Raw genomic sequence first — 18964 nt, forward strand, 5'->3', positions numbered from 1 at the left:
TATAGACGGGAGGGAGGGAGGAGCAGTCACTTGGGGCGTATAGACGAGGGAGGGAGGGAGCGGTCACTAGGGGCGTATAGGGAGGGAGGGAGGAGCAGTCACTAGGGGCGTATAGACTGGGAGGGAGGGAGGGAGCAGTCATTAGGGCGTATAGACGGGGAGGGAGGGAGCAGTCACTTGGGGCGTATAGACGGGGAGGGAGGGAGGGAGCAGTCACTTGGGGCGATAGACGGGGAGGGAGGGAGCAGTCACTTGGGGCGTATAGACGGGGAGGGAGGGAGCAGTCACTTGGGGCGTATAGACGGGGAGGGAGGGAGGGAGCAGTCACTTGGGGCGTATAGACGGGGAGGGAGGGAGGAGCAGTCACTTGGGGCGTATAGACGGGAGGGAGGGAGGGAGCAGTCACTTGGGCGCGTATAGACGGGGAGGGGGGAGGGAGCGGTCACTAGGGGCGTATAGGGAGGAGGGAGGGCAAGTCACTAGGGGCGTATAGACGGGGAGGGAGGGAGCAGTCACTAGGGGCGTATAGACGGGAGGAGAGCAGTCACTAGGGGCGTATAGGGAGGGAGGGAGGAGGGACAGTCACTAGGGGCGTATAGACGGGGAGGGAGGAGGGAGCAGTCACTAGGGGCGTATAGACGGGGAGGGAGGGAGCAGTCACTAGGGGCGTATAGACGGGGAGGGAGGGAGGGAGCAGTCACTAGGGGCGTATAGGGAGGAGGGAGGGAGCAGTCACTAGGGGCGTATAGACGGGGAGGGAGGGAGCAGTCACTAGGGGCGTATAGACGGGGAGGAGGGAGGGAGCAGTCACTAGGGGCGTATAGACGGGAGGGAGGGAGGGAGCAGTCACTAGGGGCGTATAGACGGGAGGGAGGGAGGAGCAGTCACTGGGGCGTATAGAGGGGAGGGAGGGAGGAGCAGTCACTTGGGGCGTATAGACGGGGAGGAGGAGGCAGTCACTTGGGGCGTATAGACGGGGAGGGAGGGAGCAGTCACTTGGGGCGTGTAGACGGAGGAGGGGAGGGAGCGGTCACTAGGGGCGTATAGGGAGGGAGGGAGGGAGCAGTCACTAGGGGCGTATAGACGGGGAGGGAGGGAGGGAGCAGTCACTTGGGGCGTATAGACGGGGAGCGGAGGGAGCAGTCACTTGGGGCGTATAGACGGGGAGGGAGGGAGGGAGCAGTCACTTGGGGCGTATAGACGGGGAGGGAGGGAGGGAGCGGTCACTAGGGGCGTGGAGGGAGGGAGGGAGCAGTCACTAGGGGCGTATAGACGGGGAGGTAGAGGAGGAGGGAGGGGAGCAGTCACTTAGGGGCGTATAGACGGGAGGGAGGGAAGCAGTCACTAGGGGCGTATAGACGGGGGAGGGAGCAGTCACTAGGGGCGTATAGGGAGGGGAGGGAGGAGCAGTCACTAGGGGCGTATACGGGAGGGAGGAGGGAAGCAGTCACTAGGGGCGTAGAGGGAGGGAGGGAGGGAGCAGTCACTAGGGGCGTATAGACGGGGAGGGAGGGAGGAGCAGTCACTGGGGCGTTATGAGGGGGAGGGAGGGAGCAGTCACTGGGGCGTATAGACGGGGAGGGAGGGGGGAGCAGTCACTTGGGGCGTATAGACGGGGAGGGAGAGCAGTCACTTGGGGCGTATAGACGGAGGTCACGGCGTATGAGGGAGGGAGGGAGCAGTCACTTGGGGCGTTAGACGGGGAGGAGGAGGGAGCAGTCACTTGGGGCGTATAGACGGGGAGGGAGGGAGGGAGCAGTCACTTGGGGCGTTACAGACGGGGAGGGAGGGAGGGAGCGGTCACTAGGGGCGTATAGCGGGAGGGGGGAGCAGTCACTAGGGCGTATAGAGGGGAGGGAGGGAGGGAGCAGTCACTAGGGGCGTATAGACGGGGAAGGGAGTAGTCACTAGGGGCGTATAGGGAGGGAGGGAGGGAGCAGTCACTAGGGGCGGTATAGACGGGGAGGGAGGGAGCGAGCAGTCACTAGGGGTGTATAGACGGGGAGGGAGGGAGCATCACTAGGGGCGTATAAGCGGGAGAGGAGGAGCAGTCACTAGGGGCGTATAGGAGGGAGGGAGGGAGCAGTCACTAGGGGCGTATAGATGGGGAGGAGGAGGAGCAGTCACTAGGGGCGTATAGAGGGGAGGGAGGGAGGGAGCAGTCACTAGTTACAGGGACACAGAAGAGGAATGAGATCAGGTTCATGATGGAGAGGCCTGGGAGCAGCTGTCTTTCCAGGAACATGGTGGAGTGGTAGTGTTCCCGGTCCTGTGTGGTGGCGTTGTGCTGGTGAGACGTGCTGATCTGGTGATCTACTATGATCATGTAGGTCATCATCCCCATGACTGGGACGCAGAAGAACAGGCTGACCAGGAACGACTTCCTCCATCTGGGAGAAGAGAGAGAGAGGAGGTGGTACGGAGATGGAGACAGACGAGTAATCTCGTCTAAATAGCCAGTGAGGAAAAACCCAAGCAGCTGAACTACTGCCTCCCGTTATCCCACACCTCCCATTCCCTTCCATTACTGTGTGATCTCTCTGCTGTGGTCCAGGTGACTGCCTGTACGATCCTTCTTCACCAGAGATGCCTCGAAGCCCATGTTCTGATAAACAGACAAAATGAATGAATAAATGTAACCCTATATTTTACTAGGTAAAGAAACGGATATCACATTGTCATGAAGGGCAGAGGAGAGGGGTTGGATGACCCAGTTGGGATGAACAAACGAATGGACAAACAAATAAATGAATGATTGAGAGAAAAAAAATGAAGTACCTCTATGAGTTTGATGACGTCTCTCGGTCCCGTCACCTCCGGGTCGTACTTGATGTGGGCTTTGTTGGTTGCCAGGGCAACGGAGGCGTAGACGATACCGTTCTCTTTCATCAGGCTGGACTCTATTTTGTGAACGCAGGAGGCACACGTCATTCCCCTGACCTGGAGAGAGGTGGAGAGGAGTACTGTTAATACACGGTTTAGAGGAAACATCTAGCAGGGGTGTAGCACAGAGACAATCTGGGATTATTCAAGAGGGAACCATTACGGTGTGTTGACGAGAATCAGAACACCGTTACGGTGTGTTGACGAGAATCAGAACACCGTTACGGTGTGTTGACGAGAATCAGAACAGCCGTTACGGTGTGATTGACGAGAATCAGCAAACCCGTTACGGTGTGTTGAACGAGAATCAGAACACGTTACGGTGTTGTTGAGAGAATCAGAACACCGTTACGGTGTGTTGACGAGAATCAGAACACCGTTACGGTGTGTTGACGAGAATCAGAACACCGTTACGGTGTGTTGACGAGAATCAGAACACCGTTACGGTGTGTTGCAGAAATCAGAACACCGTTACGGTGTGTTGAGAGAATCAGAACACCTTAGGTGTGTTGACGAGAATCAGAACACCGTTACGGTGTGTTGACGAGAATCAGAACACCGTTACGGTGTGTTGACGAGAATCAGAACACTCGTTACGGTGTGTTGAACGAGAATCAGAACACCGTTACGGGTTGTTGTTGACGAGAATCAGACACACCATTACGGTGTGTTGACTTGAGAATCAGAAACCGTTACGGTGTGTTGACGAGAATCAGAACACCGTTACGGTGTGTTGACGAGAATCAGAACACCATTACGGTGTGTTGACGGAATCAGAAACACCGTTACGGTGTGTTGACGAGAATCAAGAACCGTTACGGTGTGTTGACGAGAATCAGAACACCGTTAGGTGTGTTGAGAGAATTCAGAACACCGTACTACGGTGTGTTGACGAGAATCAGAACACCATTACGGTGTGTTGACGAGAATCAGAACACCATTACGGTGTGTTGACGAGAATCAGAACACTCACCACCAGTTCCAGGCTTCCATCAGAACCCTCATAGTTCTCCATGACAGAAGCAGTGAAGCCCAACTCTCTGACATACTCTGCTATCTTCAGAGGGTCCATCACCTCAGGGTTATAACGGACCTCAGCCTTACTAGCCATCAGGGCCACCAGCACAGAGTAGATACCTGCACAGAGGAACGCAGGACAATGTTAGACTAATGCAACATACCCATTTTAATCACGTTCCTGTCGAACTGATACATGAGTTTGATGCTAAAGGGAGACAACAGTAAATATACAAGTGATGAATGCCTTTAAAGGGGTGTCCTGACCAGGTAGAAGTCCACAGCCTTCATAACACCCTACACGCTCCTCCCATGTTACTTAAAAACTGCCGTCGTAAATCTGAAACTGACACCGTTTATGACACTTTTCCGTCCCAGATACGACAGCTAGCTTCTATACAGAACAGGCTCCATGTAAGTGTTCCTAATAGATCTACACCATAGTTCCCATCAGTAGTCAGTACCGGGTTGTGTTAATTACCAAAGAAAATGGACTGAAACAGGGAGTAAAACGTTGCAAAAACAAAAAAATGTGCATGCCCTAATGAACATAATCTCCTCTCACCGTGCTCATTCTTCAGGTTCCTCTCAATGTTGGCCACACAGGATGCACAGGTCATTCCACCAATCTGGATGAAGCATTTAGCGAGGGTGTTTGGGGCCCCCTTAACACACTGTGCAGCACCCCTCTCTGGGTCGCTGTCCAGCTCCTTCTCCTTGACAGGGGCGGGGGAAGGGGGCGAGGGGGGACTGATAACTGGGACGGTCAACAGGGAGTTGGTTTCTAAAAGGACAATATAGCAACAATGAGTTTCCATTTCATGTCGGTTTCTCATGCTGCTTTCTATGGCTGTTCTTCAGCTACTGCTCTGGGAAGTTTACATGAGTTACAAATACACACAGATTCATTTGTTTTGCTTCACAACACAGCCTTTAGGCTAGAGATATTATTAGGTGTAGGGTTGCAAATTTCCAGAAACTTCCCCAAAGACAGAAATTCCTGTTGTTATGATTCCCAGAATAAGGAGCGAGGGAATCCTCCCAACCAGGATCTCTGAAAAACCTGGGAATGTACGGAACGTTGCTGAATTTTGAAACCCTAGTTAGGATAAAAGAATACAAACCGCCCATCAACTCACCAGGCAGGAAGGCATCAAATCCCATGTCCTCTATGGCCTCTCTGAGCTCCTCTGGTTGGGTGAGGAGAGGGTCGAACTCAAACGCCCCTCTGTGATTGGCCAGCGACACCCTGGCTGACTGCACCCCCTTCCTCTGAGACAGCATCCCCTCGATGGACTGAACACAGGACCCACAGGTCATCCCCTCTATATGGATTAGGGCCGTGGCCGTCAGAGGCTGGCTGTAGCAGGGCTGGGTGGAGGAGAGGCCGGCCTGGGACGACGGTGGTGGTGTGGTGGATGTAGGGCTTACACCTCCAGAGGTAGCGCTCCAGGGTTGGGTTTTAAACGTCCCCGGTGGCAGGGCCTCGATGGCTTGCTGTAGCCCAGACACAGTCACCCTCTCTGGGTCGTAGTGGATGGAGGCGCTCTCGCTCTCCAACAATACCTCTATGGAGGTCACCCCAGCCAGCTTGGAGATGTTATCCTGGATGTTTACCACACAGGAGCGGCAGTGCATGCCCGTCACCCTGAGGGTAGTCTGGGCCGAGTCTGTAGACACCTCAGAATCCTCGGTGGAAGATTCCACTGGCGGTGGGGGTGATAGGGCAGCGCTTAGCAACCGCTCCATCTCACTGACGGACAGCTGCAGGGGGCGGGGCTTGGACTTGGGTGTGGCTTTGAAGCCGGCCTTGGCGATCTGGGCGATGATGTCGTCGATAGTGATGAGGTATGGCAGGTAGAGAACCGTGGCCTCCTGGGAGTCTAGAACCACTGGGGGAGAACACACAAGGGAAACATTCATAAATTATCATCTCCAGGAATCCAAAAGTATCACAGTGTTGAGGACAAGAAAAACAGGAGATTGAGGTTTGTTTTCCAGATTAACTTGCATTTCAGGGTCTGGAATAATGTTAAGTGAGAATACTGGACTACTGCAACTTCCCATATTCATTCATCGCTATAGAATGCCAAGTCAGATAAAGGACCAGTGCAGTCAATTTTTATTTTCCTGTGTTATATATATATATATATATATATATATACACACACACACACACATTGGAATAATACTGTGAAAACAGCTGTTTGAAAAGAAGTTTCAGCCTGTTTTAGTTGGATGGAATTTTGGCCTGCCTGATGACATCACCAGCTGGTAAATTATACTTAAAAAATATATATAAAACATGCAACAATTTCTAAGATTTTACTGAGTTACAGTTCATAGAAGGAATCAGTCTGTTCAAATAAATTCATTAAGACCTATTCTATGGATTTCACATGACTGGGCAGGGGCGCAGCCCTGGGTGGGCATGGGCCCACCCACTTTGGAGGCAGGCCCAGCCAATCAGAATTTGTTTTTCCCCAACAAAAGCTCTTTATTACAGACAGAAATACTCCTCAGCACCCCCACCCACCCTCAGATGATCCCACAGGTGAAGAAGCCGGATGTGGAGGTCCTGGGCTGGCGTGGTTACACGTGGTCTGCGGTTGTGAGGCCGGTTGGACGTATTGCCAAATTCTGTAAATTGACAGTGCCGGTGGCTTATGAAATTAACACTAAATTATCTGGCAACAGCTCTGGTGGACATTCCTGCAGTCAACATGCCAATTGCACACTCCCTAAAAACTTGAGACATGTGTGGCATTGTGCTGTGTGACAAAACTGCACATTTTAGAGTGGCATTTTATTGTCCCCAGCTTCTCTTTTATTTCAGCTCATGAAACATGGGACCAACACTTTACTTGTTGAGTTTATATTTTTGTTCAGTGTAGTTAAAAGACTAATAAGAGAGTTCCAAACCTCTCTGCCAATAACAGCTGGTTTTCCCCTCCCCACTCAGACCACTCCCAGACAATCCTAGTAAAATTCTTGCTTGAGAAATTGCTCTTTGCTAAGAAGCAATTTTTGTTTCTTTTTGACCATTTTAATTGAAAACAATCACAGTAAGGTACTTCATTGTTACCAAGAAATGATTTGATATTGATATTAAAACAGCTGCATTGGACCTTTAGCAAGATCACCATTACACTTGACCAGACCTCATTGAGATCAAATGATAATGGCCTTCAGTGTAAAACCGGTGACTACTACGCAATACAAAGTAACAAAATTACCTTTGATTTTCTCAACTCCTTTGAGCTTGCCGATCTTCCCTTCGATGGTGGTGGTGCAGGACAGACAGACCATGCCTTCGATCCGCATCTTCACCAGTTGAGGCTGTGAGGATGTGGCCGGGGCTGACACTGTGGCAGGAGCTGGGACAAGTGTTTCCTCTGTAGGGCTATTGGATGTAGGGACCTCCAGGAGGGGGGTCAAGCTACTAACCACCTCCCCAAGCTGCACTACACTGATCAGGGAAGGGATGAAGGTAACGGACACCCCCCTCTGGTCCTTGTTCTCCTGGACCTCCAGGACCCCCTGGAGCTGAGCTAGCCTGGTCAGAGCCTCCTGCTGTGCTTCGGGGGTGAGAAGGGCTGGGATGGGGAGCAGCTGGGTCTCCGTGAGGACCACGGAGGCTGTGGTAGTGTCTGAGAGGATGGAGTCAAACCCCATGTCCTCCACGGCCTCAGCCAGGGACTCTGGGGTGTGATGACTGTGGTCGAAAATGATGCTGGCATTCTTCAGCGCCAGAGACACCTACCAGAAGAAAATGTCAAACAAACTGAATAATTAAAACACTTTATACTGAATCAACAGAAGTGACAACTGATATACAGTGATGCAGTTTCTAAAACTAGGCTTTGAAACTAAACAGAATTATACAGCTGTTATCAAATTATGCCATGAAGACATGCAGTCATTGACAGCCATAAAATTGTCATGTCATGGTTACTATGTAAATCAGCACAATTCTGAGATTCATGGCATAGGCTGAAATCACATACACGGAGACGGTTACTAAAACGTTATGCAACTACAATCAATAGGACATCAAATATATTCCACATAAACAAGTAGTATAATCCTTGTGCAGCTTCAAGAGGAAGTCATCTGGAATGCATTTCAATCAACATCTACAGGATTGGTGTTGATCTAAATTGCGCCTGGGCTGGAATATAACATTAGGGCCATTATCTGGCAAGTCAAAGACGGTACAAAAAAATGCATATTTTTTTTCTTTGTATTATCTTTTATCAGATCTAATGTGTTATATTCTCCTACATTAATTTAACATTTCCACATTTCCTTTCAAATGGTATCAAGAATATGCATATCCTTGCTCCAGGTCCTGAGTTACAGGCAGTTAGATTTGGGTATGTCATTTTAGGAGACAATTTAAAAAAAGGGGGCAGATCCAAATTAACAGGTGTGCATTGTTAAAAGGGATTTCTTTCCTTCTAAATGCGTTTGAGCCAATCAGTTATGTTGTGACAAGGTACGGTTGGTATACAGAAGATAGCCCTATTTGGTAAAACACCAAGTCCACCAAAATACGGCAAAAACAGTTCAAATAAGCAAAGAGAAATGACAGTCCATCATTACTTTAAAACATGTAGGTCAGTCAATATGGAACTTTTCAAAAACTTTGAAAGTTTCTTCAAGTGCAGTCGCACAAACCATCAAGCGCTATGATGAAACTGGCTCTCATGAGGACCGCCACAGGAAAGGAAGACCCATAGTTACCTCTGCTGCAGAGGATAAGTTCATTACAGTTACCAGCCTCAGAAATTCCAGCCCAAATAAATGCTTCACAGAGTTCAAGTAACAGACACATCAACATCAACTGTTCAGAGGAGACTGTGCAAATGTAATTCCCACCGTGAAGCATGGAGGAGGAGGTGTGATGGTGCTTTGCTGGTGACAGTGTCATTGATTGATTTGGAATTCAAGGCACACTTAAACAGCATGGCGACCATAGCATTCTGCAACGATACGCCATCCCGTCTGGTTTGCGCTTAGTGGGACTATCATTTGTTTTCAACAGTGTGATGTGAGAGAGTGATGGAGTGGTGCATCAGATGACCTGGCCTACACAATCACCCGACCTCAAACCAATTGAGATGGTTTGGGATGAGTCAGACCGCAGAGTGAAGGAAAAGCAGCCAATAAGTGCTCAGTATATGTGGGAACTCCTTCAAGACTGTTGGAAAAGCATTCCAGGTGAAGCTGGTTGAGAGAATGCCAAGTGTGTGCAGAGCTGTCAATGCAAAGGGTGGCTACTTTGAAGAATATAAAATATATTTTGATTTGTTTAACTACATGATTCCATGTGTGTTATTTCATAGTTTTGATGTCTTCACTATTCGACAATGTAGAAAATAGTAAAACATAAAAATGAGTAGGTGTGTTCCAACTTTTGACTGGTACTGTATATAAAGAGGAGTGCATTGGCCTCAGAAGCTTCCAGCATGTTCTAGTAGCAATACAATGAACCCATATCTCTCTAACACACACACACACACACACCCACACGGAAACTTGTGATTAACTGACACCATCACATGACCACTCAACCCTGACTGAACTGCAAGTTAAAAACACAGGAGGGAAGTGTGTGTGCACATACCAGAGATGATCTATGTTTTCCTAAATGTGTGTGTGTCTCAGGGAGAGCGAGAGTAAATGAGAGAGAAAGACTGTCCTTTCCTCATACAGTCTACTACTGTTTTTAACTTTGACACTAGTCAAAAACTATCCTACAGGCCTACCGTCCACATGCAACAACAATCTATTCACTCCTCACTTAAAGGACATGTACCGTTCCTTACAATAACACACATTAACGTCCCCAGACCCTTTAAAGGAATTGATGACATTGCCCATCCTCCGTCTGCTACCCGTTCAGCCGGTTATCGACCCACAATAACCAAATGACAGTCCTGTAAAGACCAGCTCTCTGTCAGGAACAACGCGATTACATTATATCCTCATTAACCTGTGCCTGAGGGGTAAACACACAGAGAAGGCCAGGCCACATTTACTGCCATCTAGGACATTATTACAGCTGCTACACGGAGGATCACTGTTTATCTTCAATTAAGCTATATGAACAAGCCATCCCCTTAGGGGAGAGGAGGAGGCTGAGGGGCATCCCAAATCACACCCCATTCCCTGATTCCTTGGTCAAAAGTAGTTGAGAATAGGATGCGATTTGGGATGCAACCTGGAAATCAGATGCTATGGGATATTTAGTTGGGTGAAATGAAATATAAAGTATAGTTGGTAAGAGATAAAATTAAGAAACGTTTTTGCTGCTTTCTCAATTCTAGCTAGTTAGTTTCACATCTAGTTTTTAAAATGTTCTGAAACCAAAAAAAAAAAAAAAACGCAAACTCCGCTATTTTAAATCTCTGGAAATTGTGCAATGGTGTCAAGTCTATGGTGGAAATGCAGACTTAGCAGTTTGAAGACATTCTGTTTGAAAGGTGAAAGATTGATGACCACAAAGCTGTAAGGGTGAAAACATGCTTCAGATTCTATAAAATCAGTTGGATGTGTAGGTTATAATCTAACACATGTACATGTCGCACAAAGGCCTATCCTATAAAGTTGTGATACACATGTTAAAACACATTGGGCCAGTTTCCCGGATTGTGCCTAGTCCTGGACAAAATTCTAAAAAAATAAAATTAAAATAATTCTCACTGGAGTCCAGGACTAGGCTTAATCTGGGTCCGGGAAACCTCCCATAAATGTGTACCGGACCCACCTTGATGTGTACGACTCCAGGAAAACCCCCAATGCGCTGCTCAATAGACTGAACACAGGAAGCACAGGTCATCCCTTCTACACCCAGGCAAACTGAGCTCAGCTTGACCTTCAGTGTCATTGTAAGTCCTTAGTCTGGGAACAAAACAAAGGACATATTATGGTTAAACAAAGAAAACCTTTTCACATTACAAAAACCAAACAAGAAGGATATAAGTTAGACTATTTATGAGGGGAAACAAGATCCTTGTCATGCCACGGCAAGAGAGTAAACAGAAATGAAACAGGCCAGTAAATATTACATTGACGTCATACACACCAAGATAAGGATTAGTCAATGGGCTGATGTGCAGTAGTCCCTCTCAATAAATCATAAGGTCCAAAACTAAAATGTTCTATTTCTTACATGTCACTCAAAGACCCTTTCATACTAGAGGTCGACCGATTAAATCGGAATGGCCGATTAATTAGGGCCGATTTCAAGTTTTCATAACAATCGGTAATTTTTGGACACCGATTTGCAGATTATTATTGTTTTTTTTTTTACACCTTTATTTTACTAGACAAGTCAGTTAAAGAACACATTCTTATTTTCAATGACGGCCTAGGAACGGTGGGTTAACTGCCTTGTTCAGGGGCAGAACGACAGATTTTTACCTTGTCAGCTCGGGGATTCGTTTTTGCAACCTTCCGGTTACTAGTCCAACGCTCTAACCACCTGCCTTACATTGCACTCCACGAGGAGACTGCGTGGCAGGCTGACTACCTGTTACACGAGGGYAGCAAGAAGCCAAGATAAGTTGCTAGCTAGCATTAAACTTATCTTATAAAAAACAATCAATCTTAACATAATCACTAGTTAACTACACATGGTTGATGATATTACTAGTTTATCTAGCGTGTCCTGCGTTGCATGTAATCGATGCGGTGCCTGTTAATTTCTCATTGAATCACAGCCTATTTCGACAAACGGGTGATGATTTAACAAGCGCATTTGCGAAAAAAGCACTGTCGTTGCACCAATGTACTTAACCATAAACATCAATGCCTTTCTTTAAAAATCAATACACAAGTATATATTTTTAAACCTGCATATTTCATTAATATTGCCTGCTAACATGAATTTCTTATAACTATGGAAATTGTGTCATTTCTCTTGCGTTCCGTGCAAGCAGTCAGAGTATATGCAGCAGTTTGGGCCGCCTGGCTCATTGCGAACTGTGTGAAGTCCATTTATTCCTTACAAAGGCCGTAATTAATTTGCCAGAATTATACATATTCGGCAATACTAAAGTGCCTATAAGAACATCCAATAGTCAAAGGTATATGAAATACAAATCGTAGAGAGAAATAGTCCTATAATAACTACAACCTAAAACTTCTTACCTGGGAATATTGAAGACTCATGTTAAAAGGAAACACCAGCTTTCATATGTTCGCATGTCTGAGCAAGGAACTGAAACGTTAGTTTTTTTACATGAAACTTTACGTTCTTCTCCAACACTTGTTTTTGCATTATTTAAACCAAATTGAACATGTTTCATTGTTCATTTAAGGCTAAATTGATTTTATTGATGTATTATATTAAGTTAAAATAAATGTTCATTCAGTATTGTTGTAATTGTCATTATTACAAATAAAATAGGCAGATTAACCGGTATCGGCTTTTCTTGGTCCTCCAATAATCGGTATTGAAAAATAATAAATCGGTCAACCTCTATTTCATACCCCTCCTTACTACCTAACATCACACATATCTCCATCACACTCTGAAAAGCTGTAAGGAAAAACATTATGAAACAAAAATTAAAAAAATTAAAATCTACTTACCCATCAGCTTCACATACACACATATATCTCTCTGAAAATAAATCTGCACTACTGCTGTTTTGAAGATCAATCCGTATTGTAGCTACCAAATACCAGACCAAACACAAGGCATTGGACCTATACAAAAAGAAATCTGGCTTATCCCAGCTCAGGAGCCACTGACAGTGACAGTGCAGTAGAAGAGGAACATGTCGTTGCTTTGACAGTAGACAGGTAGGGGCTACTAGCTACATCATTGTGTGACAGGGGATCTGATTTGATGACGCTCCAGCCACTCCACTTGCCATGAACGACTTAAAAGGAACCAAAAAAGGAGAATAGCCCACCGGAAGCCAGAAGTTAAATCCATTCAATATGCCGATTGTTAGTAGGGTTGGTACTTATGCAAAGGGGGGGGGGGGGGGGGGGTCGTTCATGTCATTTCAGCAAGCCATGACACCACCACTTCTCAGATTTTTCTGAAATTGTTCTGTAGTTAGAAAGATTATCATTCCTGAAACATTTTTTGTTGAACATAATTAGATTTCTGAGAATGAAGCTAACTGATTGCACCCAAATTGAATCTATAAATGTATAGGACTCTATAATCTTCACATAAATATAATACCTAACATCCGATTTGGACCACAATTCTTCCTAACAATGAGTACAACATGAGGAATCAATAAAACATTTTAAAGGCCACCCTAGTTATTTCATTGTTTTGATTTCTTCACAATTATTCTACAATGTAGAACATTTTTATATAAAAAAAAAAAAAAAAACTTGAGTAGGTATCCAAACTTTTGACTGGTACTTATGTATGTATGCATGCATAATACAGTTGAAGTGGGAAGTTTACATACACTTAGGTTGGAGTACATAAAAACTCGTTTTTCAACCACTCCACACATTTCTTGTTTAACAACTATAGTTTTTGGCAAGTCGTTAGGACATCTACTTTGTGCATGACACAAGTAATTTTTCCAAACAATTGTTTACAGACAGATTATTTCACTGTATCACAATTCCAGTGGGTCAGAAGTTCACATACACTAAGTTATACAATGCCTATAAACAGCTTGGAAAATTCCAGAAAATTATGTATGGCTTTAGAAGCTTTTGATAGGCTAATTTACATAATTTATATAATTTGAGTCAATTGGAGGTGTACCTGTGGATGTTATTTCAAGGTCTACCTTCAAACTCAGTGCCTCTTTGCTTGACATCATGGGAAAATCAAAAGAAATCAGCCAAGACCTCAGAAAAAAAAAATGTAGACTCTCTACAAGTCTGGTTCATCCTTGGAGCAATTTCCAAACGCCCTGAAGGTACCACGTTCATCTGTACAAACAATAGTACGCAAGTATAAACACGATGGGACCACACAGCCATCATACATCTCAGGAAGGAGACGCGTTCTGTTCTCCTAGAGATGAACGACTTTGGTGGGAAAGTGCAAATCAATCACAGAACAACAAAGGACCTTGTGAAGATGCTGGAGGAAACAGGTACAAAGTATCTATATCCACTGTAAAACGAGTCCTATATCGACATAAACCTGAAAGGCCACTCAGCAAGGAAGAAGCCACTGCTCCAAAACCGCCATAAAAAAATCCAGACTACGGTTTGCAACTGCACATGGGGCAAAGATCGTACTTTTTGGAGAAATGTAATCTGGTCTGATGAAACAAAAATAAAACTGTTTGGCCAGAATGACCATCGTTATGTTTGGAGGTAAAAGGGGGAGCTTGCAAGCCGAAGAACACCATCCCAACCGTGACCCACGGGGGTGGAGCATCATGTTGTGGGGGTGCTTTGCGCAGGAGGGACTGGTGCACTTCACAAAATAGATGGCATCATGAGGCAGGAAATTATGTGGATATATTGAAGCAACATCAAGACATCAGTCAGGAAGTTAAAGTTGGTCCAAATGTGTCTTCCTAATGGACAATAACCCCAAGCATACTTCCAAAGCTGTGGCAAAATGGCTTAAGGACAACAAAGTCAAGGTATTGGAGTGGCCATCACAAAGCCCTGACCTCAATCCTATAGAACATTTGTGGGCAGAACTGAAAAAAGCGTGTGCGAGCAAGGAGGCCTACAAACCTGACTCAGTTACACCAGCTCTGTCAGGAGGAATGGGCCAAAATTCACCCAACTTATTGTGGGAAGCTTGTGGAAGGCTACCCGAAACATTTGACCCAAGTTAAACAATTTAAAAGGCAATGCTACCAAATACTAATTGAGTGTGTAAACGTCTGACCCACTGGGAATATGATGAAAGAAATAAAAGCTGAAATAAATAATTCTCTCTACTATTATTCTGACATTTCACATTCTTAAAATAAAGTGGTGATCCTAACTGACCTAAGACAGGGAATTTTTACCAGGATTAAATGTCAGGAATTGTGAAAAACTGAGTTTCAATGTATTTGGCTAAGGTGTATGTAAACTTCCGACTTCAACTGTATGTATTTGGATGGCGTATCAATACATCCAGTCACTACGAAGATATAGGCGTCCTTCCTAACTCAATGCCGGAGAGGAAGGAAGCCGCACAGGGATTGGTGACTTTAGGTCAGTGGTGACTTTAAAACAGTTCAAGTTTAATGAATGTGATCGAAAACTTAGGATGGATCAACAACATTGTAGTTACTCCACAATACTAACCCAATTGACTRAGTGAAAAGAAGGAAGCCTGTACAGAATTAAAAAATACTCCAAAACATGCATCCTGTTTGCAAAAAGGCACTAAAGTAATACTGCAAAATAATTTGGCAAAGCAATTCACTTTTTGGCCTGAATACAAAGTGTTATGTTTGGGGCAAATCCAATACAACACATTAATGAGTACCACACTCCATATTTTCAAGCATAGTGGTGGCTGCATCATGTTGTGGGTATGGTTGTAATTGTTAATGATTTGGGAGTTTTTCAGGATACATTTTTTTTTAACAAAATGGACCTAAGCACAAGTAAAACCCTAGAGGAAAACCTGGTTCAGTCTGCGTTCCACCAAATACTGGGAGATGAATTCACCTTTCAGCAGGACAATAACCTAAAACACAAGGCCAAATCTACACAGGAGTTGTTTACAAAGAAGACCGTGAATGTTCCTGAGTGGCGAGTTACAGTTGACTTAAATCTACTTCGAAATCGAGGGCAAGACCTGAAAATGGTTGTCTAGCACTGATCAACAACTAATTTGACAGAGCTTGAATAATTTTGAAAAGAATAAAATGGGCAAATGTTGCACAATCCAGGTGTGGAAAGCTCTTAGACTTAGAGACTTACCCAAATTTACTTCAGATTAGATATTTCTGTACTTCACCAAATTCACAAATTTTTCTAAAAACCTGTTTTCACTTTGTCATGAGTGAGAAATGGCTGAGAAAAATATATATTTAATCCATTTTGAATTCAGGCTGTAACACAACAAACTGTGGAATAAGTCATGGGGTATGAATACTTTCTGACGCCAATATAAATACTAGTGTTGCTAAAAGCAGATACAAGGATCCTGCCTAGCTACCTACCCATCTCTTCTTCAAATGTATTGTAATGACAAAGGATGTTTGTATAGTGAATGGTATCCTTTCATGGGTACCCCAAAGCTATAATAGATGATCATGAGTGACACAGATAGGACAGGATGGTCACAGTAAGCAACATTTGGAGACCTCTARTACTGTTAGCTACATCGACCTCAGAAAACAAGTTACATCATTAGTTAGCTAGCCATGGCATGAAAGTGCTTTGGTTAGCTTCGCGTCACATASCTAAACCTATTTATTGGATGCGTACTAATAACATTAATGCAATGGATAAATCATTGTCTCAATAGCAACTGTAACTATGACACCACAGCAAATGTAAAGTAACTTATTTTCGTACAATCTGTATTTTAATCATAGCTATATTATATTAGCATAGCTAGCTAGCCCAATATTGGACTAAAGGACCGTAACGTTAACGTTACTCCTATAGGGCAAGGACCGTTGCTAGCTAACCTAACGTTACATGTTCATTTTAAAGAGGCATTGGCTCTGGAAGCCTAAACAGCCAAATACTCCATCTCACGTTAAACGTGAATCGATTCTAAATGTATTGAAACATAGCTAAATCACTCTATTTTCATACCACATCAAAATAACTACACAAATGCAAACGACACACTTACTGTATATTGTTTTAACCTGTTTAACGAGTTGCAGCCGTACAGCATTTTCCGTCGGAGCTAAACTCCCCCATACATAAGACGACTTTGTCCAATGACTCATGTGTAACGTTAATCTAATGGAACTGAGAGTCATGATCAACGGCTAGCTAGCTTTTATAAAAACAAAATGTGACTGCTTTCCGATCAAGCACCAACAAACTAGCTACTGAACCTAGTTMGCTAAAGTAAACGTTATTTTCAAGATAAACAGGTAAATATCTCAAAATGGTTTAACAAGAAGATAATCATGTAGTTACCTAAGCAGGAGGGTGTTGACGTTGCAAAAACGATATTCGGATGCTAAGGGGGAGAAACGTGGCTTGCTTGCTTGCTAGCGATCTCCTTATCGCCGCAACAAGTGCTGTACTACAGCTTGTAGCTAAAATACAAGAATATTGACATTACTTGTTTAGGTTGTCGATGTGTGGTTTTTCATGCTGACTTCACACGGTTCAAATTGCGGCGGATATGCGCAGGAGAGATGAGGAGCTGGGAGGTGACGTGGGCAGCGTGTGATGAATTTGGGGGTGCATCTAAATATTCTAAGCTGGTGTCCTCCATTGGTTTCGTCTCCTTCYCTTCATTTTCGCTGATCATTGAATACCTTTTGCACAGTTCATATTTTGTAGCGTATGTTGTTCAAAGCTGTACAAAGGCAAATTAAAATGTGTCGATTAGGCTTAGAAATGTAGTTTTTCTATTCCATTCTATTATTTTTTATTCCAACAAGTGTTAGTTTATGGTCCTACCAACCCAACCTGTAATGTAACGTGAGTAGGGGCCAAGGTTATTATTGCAGGCCTAGCAGTTAGACCAGGAATGCAGGTTCAAACATAGGACTAACAATGGCATCGACTTTCAAACAAACAATAAAATAAACACGTGTTTTGTCTAATTATCCACTCAAATTATCCGCACAAATTTGTTTACATCCCTGTTAGTGAGCATTTCTCCTTTGCCAAGATAATCCWTCCAACTGACAGGTGTGGCATATCAAGAAACTGATTAAACTGTATGCTCATTACATAGGTGTACCTTGTGCTGGGGACAATAAAAGGCCACTCTAAAATGTGCAGTTTTGTCACACAACACAACGCCACAGATGTCTCAAGTTTTGAGGGAGCGTRCAATTGGCATGCTGACTGCAGGAATGTCCACCAGAGCTGTTGCCAGAGAATTGTATGTTCATTTCTCWRCMATAAACCGCCTTCAACGTCATTTTAGAGAATTTGGCAGTACGTCAAACCGGTTGTTGGGTTTAGCAACGGACGAGTAGCCAGCAGTTGAAGCTTACATTTTTCTGCATCGGCAGAGCCTCTGTCTGGGTTTGAAAGGTATAACTTTTGAAAGTGCCATGCTTAGATTCATACGGATGTCTAAGATTTAATTATTTGCAAACAGTGTTGTAAACAACACACTCTGGTTTGACATTGGAGAAATATGGTAAGAACTCCTAATTTTCTCCATTCCTCCCTGAAACGTCTATTTTCATTATTTTGAGTCTTTTTCAACATTTTGTGTTGATTGCAAGCTGATTTCCCTCAAACAACACACAAAGAAATATTAAAAACATATTTAATAGAAAAATTGGTGATTTTATCAATGTAATGAGATTGAAAATATTAGGCTATGTTATTTGACATTGACATTAACACTGATTGTATAGCCTACTAACCAGATGTGTTAAAAATTGTGTTTAATTTGTAGTGTAGGCCTATGAATTGGGCTGCTATTATGTGTTTATCTCCTCCTCCTCCCTCCTCCCCCTCCCTCCTCTCCTTCCTGCTCGCTCTTTCTGCTCTCCCTCCTTCACCTGCTCTCCCTCCTCCTCCTGCTCTCCCTCCTATTCCCTCCTTCTCCTTCCTCTTCTTCCTCCTTGCTCCTCCTCCCCCCTCCCTCCTCTCCTTCCTCCTCCTCCTCCTCCTCTCCTGCAGGTGGACAGCTGTACAGAGTCGGCGGAGGCAGCCTGCGATATCCTGTCCCAGCTGGTCAACTGTCCCATTAAGACCTTAGGGCTCTACTCCACAGCCAGACCCAGCTTCATGGACGTCTCCCAGGTACCTACTGTACGTCACAGCCAGGGAATTACACCCCACATCACAGCCAGGGAATTACACCCCACATCATAGCCAGGGAATTACATCCCACATCATAGCCAGGGAATTACAACCCACATCATAACCAGGGAATTACAACCCACATCATAGCCAGTCAGTCTAGTAATGACCTGGAGGAGGGGGTGAGGCCAGTCAGTCTGGTAAT

At 44.7% G+C, this 18964-nt stretch overlaps 1 protein-coding gene across 1 annotated transcript in view; it reads right to left on the reverse strand.

The window, feature by feature from the left end:
• The window catches only part of atp7a (ATPase copper transporting alpha), a 29305-nt gene extending 12090 nt beyond the window's left edge, over window positions 1-17215 (reverse strand). The window contains exons 1-9 of the mRNA XM_024140880.2: window positions 16960-17215; window positions 10673-10806; window positions 7137-7659; window positions 5040-5792; window positions 4466-4684; window positions 3857-4020; window positions 2779-2940; window positions 2529-2605; window positions 2174-2390 (exon numbers count right to left, since the gene is read on the reverse strand). Coding sequence (XP_023996648.2) covers window positions 2174-2390; window positions 2529-2605; window positions 2779-2940; window positions 3857-4020; window positions 4466-4684; window positions 5040-5792; window positions 7137-7659; window positions 10673-10792 — 2235 coding nt within the window. The 5' untranslated portion in view covers window positions 10793-10806; window positions 16960-17215. The remainder of the gene's footprint in view (window positions 1-2173; window positions 2391-2528; window positions 2606-2778; window positions 2941-3856; window positions 4021-4465; window positions 4685-5039; window positions 5793-7136; window positions 7660-10672; window positions 10807-16959) is intronic.
• Window positions 17216-18964: the final 1749 nt, after the last annotated feature.

Source organism: Salvelinus sp. IW2-2015, unplaced genomic scaffold, assembly GCF_002910315.2.
Source record: "Salvelinus sp. IW2-2015 unplaced genomic scaffold, ASM291031v2 Un_scaffold2321, whole genome shotgun sequence".
Lineage (NCBI taxonomy): Eukaryota > Metazoa > Chordata > Actinopteri > Salmoniformes > Salmonidae > Salvelinus > Salvelinus sp. IW2-2015.